Below are 13,521 nucleotides of genomic sequence, written 5' to 3'. Positions count from 1 at the left end.
AAAGGGACGCTGGTGCATCCACAGGCTGTGCTGCGCAGAACTTTTCTGTGCCACTGTTTAACATGAAGCTACCGTGTTCTTCTAAATCCAGGATATTTTAAAACAAGCAGTCAGCAATTGAGTCTGCAACCCTGCAGTGCTTTACTCTTCACAGTTGGCTCTCAGGTTTATATAATACTTAAAAAACCAGTCTATTAAGGGAAGTGTAATTAAAATTTAAACTCATGGTAAATGCTAGAAGGCATCAATGTCTGTTCCGTCGCAGTAACTTCTGCATGTGCTAGCTCATTAAAACAATCCTTGATGGCTTTTGAATCTTGGGTGGCTGATGACTCTGTGAAAGTGTTTCAGATTTGCTGTCACGGTTTTGAAAAGCCAGCTGATAATCCTGACAGGCACATAATGTTCCTCACCTCTCCGATCCCTCAGAGAAAAGCATGTTTGGGAGAGCAGCAACTACAGAAAACAGGTATCCATCAAACCCACTTCAGCCTTTGGAGATGCAAACAGTCTTTTACATGAGGTACCAGGAAAAGCATTTATGAAACATGTGGAGGTCAGTCTGGAGACGTGTTTGGAAATGAGTTACAAAGGAGCGGTGCAGCAGTTCCTGCGCAGAAGAGCCCTGATGAGGGATTTGGGAAGGACAGAAGCCAATTTACTATGCTTTCAGGCATCCAGATGAATGAAAGGCTGTTTTAGACACATGGGAAAGCATGCTGACTGATGTGCTTTGATGTAATGCGCGTCTGCTCTGTCGGAGCCACGTCAGCACGCAGGCAGCTCAACGAGCCGCTCTTTTGCTCCAGGTTTTGGTAGGCTCCTCCTGTCTCAATGGCATCTCGCTGGCTGCCAAGTGCCATCTTCGGATCAGCAAACCGTAAAACAAGATCTCTCCCTGAGCACCAGCACGGCTCTTGGCGGGGAAGGCGCGGGAGTCGCTGGGGCTGCGGCGGTGCTCTCCCACGGGGAGGGGCACTGGAGTGGAGCATCCCTCCCTCCTTGTGCCTTTTTAGTTCTGCTCATTCCTGCACCTGGGGGATGTAACTAAAAGCAGTCTTTTTTTCCTTCTACTTCTCGTAAAATTCCCTCTTTTCCCTGTTCTGTCTTTTCTGGCCCCATTGCTTTGGCCTCTAGAGGAGTCTGTATACAGAGCAGAGTGTCACTGTGGGATGAATGGAGGAAACCAAGCCAGGAGAGCCAGCTAACATTCAAGCCAGTTTTTACAGGTGCAAGTTCATCCTGGAGAGCAGGAATAGGGAACGGATCTGTGCAGAGCTGATCTAGCACGCCTTGCTGCGCTGCCTGGGTGTGCCGAGGGTCACTGCTGAGGTGTTCACCAGGTTACTAAGTTAGGCTCTGGCAGGAGAAGTTTGATTTCCTTTTGAAGTGTATTTAAGGCTTAATTTTTGGTTGCAAGGAGGAAGAGTTAACCCGTGCATCCAGATTTCTAATGACTGTGTTAAACTGGATGTCCATAACTGTCTCTGAGTCCACAAAGTGTTCCAGGGTCTATGCATGAAACGGAAAACAATACATTATGAGTGGCAAAACAAACTGCTTCAGAGCGCTCCTGGGACACATGGTCTTACTCATCCCTTTGCAGATGTGACCTACTTCCTTCCCATGTTTTCCTTTAGGCACAACACCTTGTATGTGACAAGGCCATGCTGTCAGGGGTTGGCATTTCCATTCACTCTACTGAGTGAAGCTTTCTTCATTATTTGCAGGCTTTTCTTGTGCTAGCAGTGCCGCCGTTTAGAGCAGGAGCGGTCTCTGGGATGACTGTGGCAATTCTGGGTCTGTGTGATGCTTATCTGACATGAATATTAATCGTGTTGCTGTGCCTGTTCTTGATTTCCTAGTGATTCCTCACAAGATCGGGCGAGTTATAGATGGGAGCCCCGCTGACCAATGTGGGAAGCTGAAAGTGGGAGACCGCATCTCGGCAGTGAATGGTCAATCTATCGTTGAGCTCTCGCATGACAGCATAGTGCAGCTGATCAAGGATGCGGGCAACGTGGTGACTCTGACTGTCGTGGCTGAGGAAGGTAAGGAGGGTGCGTGGCCCCGTCAGGTGGATGGGTCCTACCACGCTGCTGAAGTCTGATGTTTGTAACTTCTGAAGTTAATTCACTTAAAGTGGAGTATTTTAAGATGTTTGGAAATTAAAGAGAAGAGTGAAGCTCATCTGTTTGCTCTGGAAGAGCTGAAGGCAGGTGGGGCAGAGAGAGGCAGCTGCCAAGGTGGTTATATTGAAAAATAAGATACAAGTATTAACAATACAGTGCAGGGTAAGAGAAATTCTTACAGTTTCTCATGTGAGAGAGACAGACTGCTGCTCCCATGGAAACGTGTCCTGTCCAGACCTTGTATTCGTCAACCAAGGAGAAATGACCTCTCCTGGGAGAGCTACAGCAGACTGACGGGACGACAGAGAGAAAATCTTCTCACCCCTGGACAGTGCCCGTCTCCTGCTGCTGCAGTGGCTGCCAGGAGCTTTGTTCCAGTAGAGGGAGGTGCTCCTGGGATGCTCTGGAGCAGCTCTGCCAGGCAGAGCTAGGGTGCTCTAAGGCCGCAGGGACACCTGCTTCCCAGATCCACTCCATTTAGGCACTCTGAGTTTTTCCTTCCTGCCATGCTAAAATACACAAATTGCCTAACGCTGCATCCCCAGGATACAACAGAAACATCCTGTGGTTCTTCTGTCTGCCAAAGATGCGCTTTCAAAAATGGTCACATCCCACCATGAAAAGCTTGCTCAGGGTTTTCCCGCAGTGCCTCCCAGGCTGCTAGCAAATTCTTCACACGCAACTGCCGTGTCATCTAAGCAGCAAAGTGAGTATTTGTGACCGTAAAGTCCCGTCTTTAGAGACCGTATTTTTAATGAAAGCTCCCATGCAACACTGCGTTCAATATGGTATTGTTCCTACACAAACAGTTCACTATAAATATGTAAAATCCAATCATTTGAAGAGAAAAGCTGTTTTCCAACCCTGCTTACCACTGCATTTTTCTGGATTGCTACTTGTAGGTTTAATTAAACTCGCTATCATTATTTTGCTAGAAAGTTGGCTTTCTTCACCCTCTAAATAATAAATACCTAAAGCCAGAATGTGAATAAAGCCGGCAGATGATTCTCTAATTTCACATTCATTGCAAATACTTAACGTGCTATCTCATCCTGTAATACAGAATTTCAAAGACTTAATTTTCCTTTTTGTTAATGCTTGAAGCAGAGAGACTTCTATAAATTGTTATTTTTCTATTAAGATTTTCATTTTTATCAAATCTAATTCATTCCCATTTGAAGAAATACATGTGAAAGCAGTTGCCCAGGGCAGTGTTTATAATGCAGCTGAAGTTTGAGTTGGTTGCAATAGATCTGTTTCTCCAGGGCTCTTAATCAGCTTTGTTTTCAAAATAAGTTTTCTGAATGTAACGTTATTGTCCCTTATTTATGCATGACCTTCCCTGGACTCGGTGTAAGAACTTAGCTTTTCCCACTTCCTCAGTTACAGATTTGGAGCCAAAATGTTGAGATAAAACAAGAACCTGAGGAGAATCAACAAAGAGAGGGGAAAAAAAGAGTCAGTAGCAGGTGATAAAACTAGATTGAAGAGACCAGTCAGAAAAAATGTGTGGCTTAGAGGAGCTGGAGTTGGTGTGTTTCAGATGTAAAGAATTTGTGACAATGAAGGAGAGAGAAGCAGAACCTGTTCCACAGAAATGGGAATATATCACCACTTAAAATTCTCATTGATTTAGCTGGAGAAATACAGTTTAGTTCACAGCATAACCCTCTGTACAGCAGACTCCTGTAGAAAGCCAGAGTGGATGTGAATTAGTCGGGGCTTCAGGCGTTTTCCCCGCTGGGCTGCAGGGAGAGAGCTGAGCTTCACAGGGATGGTTCACGAGACAGTGGTTGACACCAAGGAAGATGCAGGATGCAGCTCCAAAGAGAAAAATGCCCATTTTGCCAGAAGCTGTTCAGCATCACAAAGGATAAACCCTAACAGAGTTTGCCGCTCCCCAGTGCATCATCTTCAGTGCTGTGCTCTGAGACTGACAACGAAAATACTGCCTTGTACCCCTTCCCTCTCCCTCCTAGCTTTCACAGATCTGTGATCTTTGCTTTTCATACGAATAAACGAATTCCACTTCATGCGCCAGAAGACATTCTTTAACATTTTTCACAAAAGCAGGAGCCTGTCAGCTTTTGTCACGTATTAGCTGGAAACACAAGAGAGCAGGCTGAAAAGAGGACTGGAGAATTTGTACAAACAGATGGCATTTTTCTTGCCTGTGCTTCTAAATTAAAACTCCGAGTATAAACCAGGAGTAAAAGTTGACATTTTGTCTCTAGAGAAAAACCTCTTTAAGGCACGTCATAGTCAGCACCAAGCAGTCCTGTGAAGGACTTGGGAGGTCTCGCGTACCTGAGAAATTCACTCTAATAATATGCATTGTGTTTTCCTTCCCTTAAGATGTTTCAGCGCTTTGTATATTTTACTGAGGTTTGTTTGTTCTTAACTGAGAAATGCAGTAATGTGATGCACCTAACAGAGGACTGGAACTTCTCCAGTTTGGGTGCTTGGGATTTTTTTTTTTTAACCCTTATAAGGAAAAGAAGTTTATTAGTTTATAATGCAGTACATAAGTTCATCTTGGGCCACCACTTGCCATTTCAGGTTCTAGCCTAAGAGGCAGCTTTTTGCATAGACTATTGTTCATTACTCTTAAGTGACAGAGACATTTTATATCCTGAAACATGTTTTCTTCATAAATGCATTGGATTTATTGTAAAGTGCACAATCACTGTATTTTGTATGGAAGGGAATCTTTTAATAAAAGATTTTATTAAAATGTCATTATACTTTAATTTTTACTTAGCCTTTGGGAGAAGGAGAAACACTTTAAAATTCTTGTTGATAACCTTGTCAGTGAACTAGACCCTCCAGTGTGATTGTGGGATCAGTTCGTAACCTTTCCTATAGCTGGCCCGTAGCAAACTCTCCGTTGTGCCTTAAATGAGTTGACATTCACTTGTGAATCCTCATTGCCCCTGCAGATTCTCATTCTCCTCTTACCTTTAAAAAGGGATATGTTCTCAAATGGACATTATTCTCCATCTCTTAGAAAATTTTATTATATTGAATAGCTGAACCAACTTCATGGATCTGACTAGCCTTAATCCCTTCTGGTCTTTATCAACTTGCAGACAGTCTAAACCCCTTCTGTTCATGCCTGGTTCAGTTAAAATTGTGTTGTTTTTCTGAGGAAAAGCAGCGTAGGTAAGAATAAAATTCCTAGGAATTTATTCCATGGAACCAATGAATTGCACTTGGGTTCCTGGCTTACGGCATTAGACCTTGGAAAATCCTCTTCACCTTGTGACTGTGGTGAGCTCAGCTTAAACTGAGATGCTGCAGCAGTAGCATCCTTAGGAACAGCAGACACAGCGCTGATGGTCACTGTGGTCTCGTGGTGAGTGTGCCTGGCTTTGTATTTGGGAAGTTCTCTCTGACTGTCGGTTTTGTTTGAATTTGTTAGAACACCGTGGTCCTCCGTCAGGAACAAACTCTGCCAGGCAGAGTCCAGCTCCGCAACACCGACCGCTGGGATCAGCACAGATCAACCCTTCCGGTGCAGACAGGTACAGAGCTTTTGCTTCTGGCAAAAGGAACTGAGATTGGCTAGAAAAGCTTGGCCAGAGGGATTGTTAATGCAAAGGTTAACATCCACGTCCTTTTACCACTGTGTAGGGGAGCTACGGACGGTGAAGCTGGAAAAGAAGTTTCAAATAGTTACAGGCTTTCCTGGCCTGAGCATAAGCACTTGACACAATCCGATGTTGGCATTGCTTCAGTTATTGGTAGCCGTCATTCCCAGGTACAGGTAATCCTCCAGAGGGTGCGGAGACATGCAAAATACTCGTTCGTCAAGACACTGCAGTGGCATTGCCAAAGAGTATTCAAATGCAGAACAATAAAATGTTTCCGTGTCAGACACGGGTAGAAAAGTTGCGTATAAAAACGCACTATAGTGTTTTACAGAATGTTTTTGCTTATGTTTTAAATTTTATTATCTCCTTAGTATAGTTGAATACTCATAATTATAAAAGAAACAGAAAATGCTTGTAGTGGGGCTACTACAGACCCTTTGGCAAAGTTTCTTAAAGAAGTTTCATGCATATCTAAAACTTGGAAGGAAAAATGTTCTGTATGTTTAGACTGAGAATGAAACCATTACACCTTATCACACGTGAGTTGTGATGAATTTGGTTTAAATTGTGGATTGTGCGTTTCTCAAAGTGTAGAAATGCATGAAGCATTTTTCCAGAAAAAACAAATGTTTAAATCTGCCTACAGGTCCTCATCTCTTTTTTTTTTTTGTCTGACTTCTGCACAGAATCCTGGCTGTTTCCCAGTAGAGTTGGAAAGGGGCCCTCGAGGGTTTGGATTCAGTCTTCGAGGAGGAAAGGAGTACAACATGGGCTTATTCATCCTTCGACTTGCTGAAGATGGGCCAGCTGTCAAAGATGGCAGAGTACATGTGAGTTTGTCTTCTCTAATCAATTTGTTGATCAAGTTGGCCTTCTGACACATTAATTCACCTACAATGGCAACAAATGTTTTTTTCATGAGTGCGGGGTCCCAGCAGGCAGAACAGCATCGGGACAGCTGCCCTTCTTCCAGCTGTTACTGTGCAGTGACAGCAAATGCTGTGGCGGTAGGCTTTTAAAGGAGAAATATATGAACAGCTCTGGCCATCCAAAATGAACTGTCCATCCATGCTTGAGTTACAATAAGGTACATGTCCCAGGGCGTGAGCAGCAGCTACTCGGGATGCTTTAGGAGCCCAGACAAGAAATTGCACAGTGGAGCAGAAAGCTGAAAGGAGAATCGCTGTCTGAGTCAGTGAATTTGTAAGGAATGTTTGTGTGTACATTGTGCTATCACTGTTCTGTGTTTGAAGATATAAGCCTAACTTTTTTCAAAATTATTATGTTAATTCTTATGTTTGTGTAAGGAATTCACTTTCAAATATTGTAGTAAAAGCAAAATATATGGGTACAATAGTAAAGAGCTCTGACTACTGCCCAGAGCTGAATTTTCAGAGGCTGGAGCATGAAGCTGAGCCAGGTGCCCGTGAGATGCCGTCCCACATGCAGTCCTGGTGCTTCACTGCACGTATGGCCACTGGTACAAGGCTCTGCCTCCGTTTGTGCTATAGCTTGTAGAACAGCGCTGACACAGATAGTTGCTGGGGCTACTGCGGGGCTTAATTGGATGTGAAATTCTAAGTATTGTTAACTTCTATTATCCTAATTCTTTTCAGTAATTAGCTTTTTTCCCCTTATGCTTGAGAGACTACATGAGTGTAGTATTTAGTGCTAATATTTTCTCTTGTATTGCTCCTTCAAGTGGTGTTACACTAAGCTCCAGGGCTTTGCTTTCCAGGCAAGAGCAACCAAAAGGTTCCCAGCTGACTGTACCATGCTTTGCGTAGACGACCTGTGCCAGAGCACAGGTTGGCGGGGGGACCGTGATAGCAAGATGCTGCTGAAAGCGCTCCAGCTCCCACAGGCCAACTTTCACTCTGGACTGTGGGTCCTGAGCAGTCTTGCACAAATGCCCCTCCCACCACTTGGCACCGAGTGCCTTACTGTGCAGGGGATGTGTGTATACAGGGATGCGTTTGCTGCGATGGTGGGTCGTCACATCCCGTGGGGAACGTGAGCCCTCCGCAGCCCGTGGCTGGTGCTGGTGGCTGTGGAGGAGCAAGGGCCACAAGCGCTGTGCCGTGTGTCCCCAGCAGCTCGGAGCACAGAGGGGCTGCGCTCACCCAGTGAGAGGTTATTCACAATTTTCACATCATTCAGTTTCCATCCTCAGCTGGAAAATGGTGTCATTTTCTGGCTGTACTTTAAAACAGTGAAGAGGAATTTCTCACCCAGTTAATGGCAACTGAGCATGACAGGAGGCACGTCGCACAACGTGGAGTGTCCTGTCCTGTTGGATGAGTAACCAGCCAGTGACCTCCTTTGGCAGAGACAGGTTATTTAGCAAAGCCCAGACAGTCTTTTAAAACTGCTAATTTTATGCACTAGTGACATCCATTGGCTGGTCCATGTATTGCGAAATAGGTTTCGTGACCCTTTTTGTGGGGGTGCTATTCCAACCCCTTTCCAGCAGCCTGCAAAGGTAGTGTGAACTGTAATTACCTGCCCAATACCTCTGTAAGTTGCCAATTGGCCTCAGAGACCTTAGTACTGATAACTGCATAGTGGTGATCTCTCCTACCTGGAATAAAAAATCCTTCCCTTACATAAAACCTGTTCTGCCATGGTAGCATTCAGCTCTGCATTAAGCGTAGAGAAGTTGCTGTGTTACTTACCTAGTTAGTGTGACATTAAACAGGCGCGTGGTGCCAGGTTTGATGTGCTTCATCCATAAGCTCCCTCCATACAATGATCCAGAATGAAAATACATTCAATCACATGGCTGTGTCTGTCTCATCACTTGTAAATAAATGGAAGATGTGTTTAAGGAACCTGAGATCTTTTCTTGAGCTGGCTGAGCAGAAGACCTGCATGAAGAGCTCTGAACCGCCAGAGTGTTGCGTTGCGTCATGTTAATCAGCAGCCATGGAAGGGTGTTACTATTGCTGAGTGGATTTTAGCATGAGAGGAAAAATAGAAGCATCTGTCTCTATTTTTTTCTTTCTAAATTAAAAACTAGTTTACGGTGTCAGAGATTCATAAAGACTAACCTGGTTGCTATTTTCTCATCAGGTTGGTGACCAAATTGTTGAAATTAATGGAGAACCCACCCAAGGAATCACTCACACACGAGCCATTGAGCTGATTCAGGCTGGAGGGAATAAAGTTTTGCTGCTGCTGAGACCAGGGACTGGCTTGATACCAGATCACAGTATGTCATCTCAAGTGCTGTTTCATTTTGAGGGTCCAAGGCAATGAAGTACAGTCTGCTAAGGAGACTTTGGTGCTTGTTCACTGAAATAGTTAGCAGTTCCCTTTTTGACAGCTGTGCAGGTGTTCATATTTGTCTTAAAATATAAGGAATATTTTTGGTAAAATTAACACATGACAAGTACCTAGGAATATTACACAGTATGAAATGATTGCATATTTGTAATTGTAATAAGTTTCTCAGCTCTGTCCAAGCTAATCAAGTTTTCCTATACAAATGTGATAATTAACACTGATTGCCTTTTAATTTAAATTAAAATTCTCTATGATACAGTACTCAGTTCAAAATGCCTATATTGTTAAGAATATTATTTCTGTACAGATTTACTTCACTGTTTTTAGCCTTCTAAATTACAGAATGCTTTGTTTTTCAAAACCCAAACTTCAGAAAGCAGGGGGAGAGACAGTGTTGCTCTAAAAATGGATTCTGTTTGAAGTTATGACTTCTGCATCTACAACAGGAAAGCACAACTTTGTAGGCAAAAAAAAAAGGAAGGACAGAAAACCAAACGCTTGCAGGAGCTCTGAGTTCAGCTACAGAGCACAGAACTGATGGTTTTGAGTCTGACTTAGGAAATGCTCCAAAACTACAAATCAAAAAGACTTGTGGCTGTGGCAGTATTTTAAAGCAAAGAACACTTTCTCTCCCAGTACATGTTTTAATCTTTTAACCCTTGATGCTGACACCAAGATTCTGATGGTAAACTTCTTAAATTGTAAGGTCACTTTTTCTGCTGAAGAGCTTTTCAGTAATAGCGACCAACCATGAGTTTATCCTTTGAAAATTTTAAAGCGCACAGTTTGAACTACCGAATAGTTTGTTGTGTTCAGTCATTTACAGGCAGCAACTGGCATCCACTCAAGGGACAAAAGCTGCTCAGAACTTTTCTCCGTTTCTTTCCTCCAGAGAGCTAGAAGATGGCTCTGAGCATCTTACTGTTCCAGCCTGCACAGCACAGTAAAATCGGTGAATTAGCGCATGGCACGGAAACAGGCCATCTGTGAACTGCGGGGTCTGTTCTGTGCCATCTTGCTAGAGTCCTGGCTGGCTGGGTTTGTCTCTCACACTGAATTACCTACTCATTAAGGGTGAAAGTTAAATATAGTCCTCCTTGTGTTCTGATGAGCTTCTGCTGAGGTCCTCTTTTAAAATCAACATCTACAAGCTAGAAGAGAGGGAGGCAGTGTGAGGGCATCTCCAGCTCTCTCCTTACTAACAGCTATTTAAGCTTGATATAATTCAGGAGTGATAAATGGTGTTTATCCTGCACCACGAGGGCAGCGCAGTAAGTCTCTGGAATCACTCCTGGCCCTCTTGTTCATGGAAATCTCCTGAGTCTGAGGTAGAAACACAGAATCATAGAAGAGTCTGAAGGAACCTCTGGAGACGATCTGGCACAGCCCTCCATCGAATGTGAGGCCTGAGACTGGGTTAAGCAACCGAGATTAGATCAGCAACTGTGGAGGAGGGAAGGGTTTTGTCGCCTCTTGTCTTGCTGTTAATCATACATTTCTGATTGAAATCTTGCTTGCTGTACTCTGTGATTTTGGTATGTAGTTCTGGGCTTTTTCTCTTCCTCCTTCAGGTTTGGCTCCTTCCAGTCTGTGTCCCTACGTGAAACCTGAGCAACATTAAGGGCTTTCAGTGCTTTTCTTGGTTTTTCCTTAAAGACTTGGTAAATCTGCATGTCTTGTGTTTCACCTCTTCCTATTATTAAAGTGCAAAGCTATGAATAACCTCAACTTTTCACTGTTCTCAGTTTTCTTTTAGCATAACAATTTCAGTTCATTTGTTTTTTTTATATTAAACAATGTAGGTCAGGGACTTTCTATTTTGCAATTTTGCTATGTAGGCTCTAAAGTTGTGCTGATACAAGACTGTGTCGGTCCCGCAGAGATCGTGCCAGCATTCTAAGCACAAGTTTTTTCCCAAATTGCATCTTTACAGTTGTTGTAGGTTGTAGAACAATGCAATATAGAAAACTGACTAAATAAGACTTTGAGAGTATGCCACTACGTAATCTTTTTTAAATTGAAGATTTCATATAACATCCTGGAACCTCAGTAGTATGCACATTTCTAAAATATTTAGTGATTTTTTTTTTTTGTCGTTATTTAGTCAAATCTCTCGCTGTTCACTTCCAGGTGATTGGGGTAGTTATAGTCCATCTTCGTCAAATGTAATATATGAAGAACAGTCACCATTATCTTCATCTTCGCATTCTGCTTCCCCATCTGAAGTGTGTTATTTACCAGTACCAGGAGAAGCTTTAAGGAGAGTTCAGCTGTCTGAGAAACTGGAACAAGCAAAGAACACTGTGCCTGAAAAGATAAGCACTTTAACTGAAAACCAGTTTGAGATGAAGCCTCTGTCTTCTCCCCAGAGAACAAAGAACAGATGGGAACGTCCCTCCAGCCCTGGGTTTGAAATCACAAAAGGTAGTTTGGAATTAGGGACCAGAAGAGACAGATCTGCAAGTCCAGAAAAGTTGGTGGCTGCTGAGGGACACCCTCACACAGGATTCCACAGTCCCAGAAAAGGGGATCCTGAAAAAACATATGGCACTCTCTCACATAAATCTGACAGTTCTAGGGTGAGTGAGAGTAAACCCACAGAAATAGGGATGAACAGTAGTAACAAAAAAGAGTATTCCAGTGGAAATCAAGGAAGGTCTGCCAGTCCCCAAAAGCATCTCGGTAAGCAAGGAAACGTAGAAACGGTAGGCAGGTTACAAGAATATCAAGATAGAACAACTGGTGGTGATAAGAGGACTGTTGAGCAATTGAAAGGTGGAAATGGTAAAACAGGAGTCACCAGGAAAGACGCGAAGCAGAAAACTTCTGAAAAGACGGAAGGGTGGTCTCCAGAGCGACTACACGCTGCATTTGATGAGACTAACCTTCCATTCCATGACTCCAGGAGAAACACATCTGAAGACAAAAAAATAAAGAAGTCAAACTCTGGAGAGCCAAGTTCCAGCAGATTGAAAACTTCCAGTCTTTCCAATATCCCACTGCTTTCCGTGGAGAAACAAAGAAGGCGAGAAACACAGGAAACTGTTACGCTGAACAGACAACACAGAGAGAGACACAAGGAGCTGCCCGATGAAACCAAAGATGATGGAATTTCCAAATCTGAGAATAGTTCTCCAGTCAAGAAAACACCGATAACTCCTGGACCTTGGAGGGTACCAAGCGCATGTAAAGTCACCCAAACAGCAGGTGTGGCTGAAAAACGGGTTTGACTGACACTTTTTTTTAGAACATGTTCTAATCAAGTTTCTAATAATGGTCATTTAAAAGCATTGTTTCTTTTCACGAAGTTGTCCTTTTTTTTTCAGAAACTGGTTAGAGGGTAGAAAGTATTTGATTCGTTCTTAAATTATCTAAGCTGCATGAAGGACCTTTTGGATTGCTTAAATGAAACTCTTCCATAAGCTGCTGTCCCCTTGTCCTTTTGAAGGCGGTGTTCTGCTGCTCTCAACGTTGCACTGCTACGGCTTTCTCAGATAGTATTGTGAGTTTCTGAACAAAATTATTTAATGCCTATATTGCCAATGTGATCATGACTCACTTCTTGTTCTTGTGCCAAGTTATCTACTGTATCCAGTCAATCTAATCCTTCTCGTATGTATTCCAGTCACAGGAAAGGCAAGGTTTTGTTTGAAATGGGTATTTTCTCAAGAGCATGTTGCATGTTTACATAAGGAAATACACATGTTCTTACTGGTTCAGTAAGAAGACGGGTGAGTTGGTTCTATCAATTCTAGGGCAGCAAATGAGCCACTGATGCTCTTCAATTGATGTTTTTTCTTAAATTTTTATACCTAATACAAAATCGTGTAGATAAAAATTATATTTGACATAATCAATGTTTTGTAATTTTGCTTTTTATGAACACAGCAAAATTGCTTTATTTTCTTGAGTCATAAGGATGCTTATAACAAGTGTTTGCAAACATCTGTCTGAAAAGAGAAAATTCTGGGTTCTGTTAAATAACATAATTCCTTTGGTTTCACTTGTGGCACGGTGTTATCCTTAGCATTCTTTGTAAACATAAGCAATGAGTGCACATTTGTTTTCCGCCTCATTGTGGTGCTGTGTACTGAACTCCCCCATCTTTAATTATTTAACGCTCGTTTAGGAATCGGATTTTTTCCCTCTGTAGAGATAACAGCTGACCTTTAGGACAGAACCAACTGCCACAGTAGCTTCTTAAATGAAGTTCTTGCCTGCGTGTATTAGAAGTCTCCCATACGTTACTTTGAATGTGTGGTCTGTTCTAAGAGTGCTAAATAGGATGATACACAGGGTACATGAGACTTAATATCTATTGTTTGGGCTATAGTACATAAAAAGAGGAACGTTACCACCAGGATCTACTGACACATCAGTCCTACAGCTGTAAGAACAGCAGACTGCACAAATTGAAGGGGTTTATTTTCTCCATAGTTCTAGTCATGATTTCCTGACATGTTAGGCTTTTAATGACTGCAGAAAAGTGGTAAAAGGAGCCCATGGGTCGT

At 42.9% G+C, this 13,521-nt stretch overlaps 1 protein-coding gene across 1 annotated transcript in view; it reads left to right on the top strand.

Annotated features, from left to right (window-relative positions):
* Window positions 1-11,157, top strand: part of MAGI3 (membrane associated guanylate kinase, WW and PDZ domain containing 3) — a 35,007-nt gene extending 23,850 nt beyond the window's left edge. The window contains exons 17-23 of the mRNA XM_009331970.1: window positions 1,866-2,051; window positions 5,554-5,656; window positions 5,766-5,892; window positions 6,412-6,555; window positions 8,798-8,936; window positions 10,582-10,671; window positions 11,141-11,157. Coding sequence (XP_009330245.1) covers window positions 1,866-2,051; window positions 5,554-5,656; window positions 5,766-5,892; window positions 6,412-6,555; window positions 8,798-8,936; window positions 10,582-10,631 — 749 coding nt within the window. The 3' untranslated portion in view covers window positions 10,632-10,671; window positions 11,141-11,157. The remainder of the gene's footprint in view (window positions 1-1,865; window positions 2,052-5,553; window positions 5,657-5,765; window positions 5,893-6,411; window positions 6,556-8,797; window positions 8,937-10,581; window positions 10,672-11,140) is intronic.
* Window positions 11,158-13,521: the final 2,364 nt, after the last annotated feature.

This window comes from Pygoscelis adeliae, unplaced genomic scaffold (assembly GCF_000699105.1).
Source record: "Pygoscelis adeliae isolate BGI_AS28 unplaced genomic scaffold, ASM69910v1 Scaffold189, whole genome shotgun sequence".
Taxonomy (NCBI): domain Eukaryota; kingdom Metazoa; phylum Chordata; class Aves; order Sphenisciformes; family Spheniscidae; genus Pygoscelis; species Pygoscelis adeliae.
The sequence above is the reverse complement of the archived record's forward strand: the minus strand, read 5'-3'. Positions and strand labels throughout refer to the sequence as shown.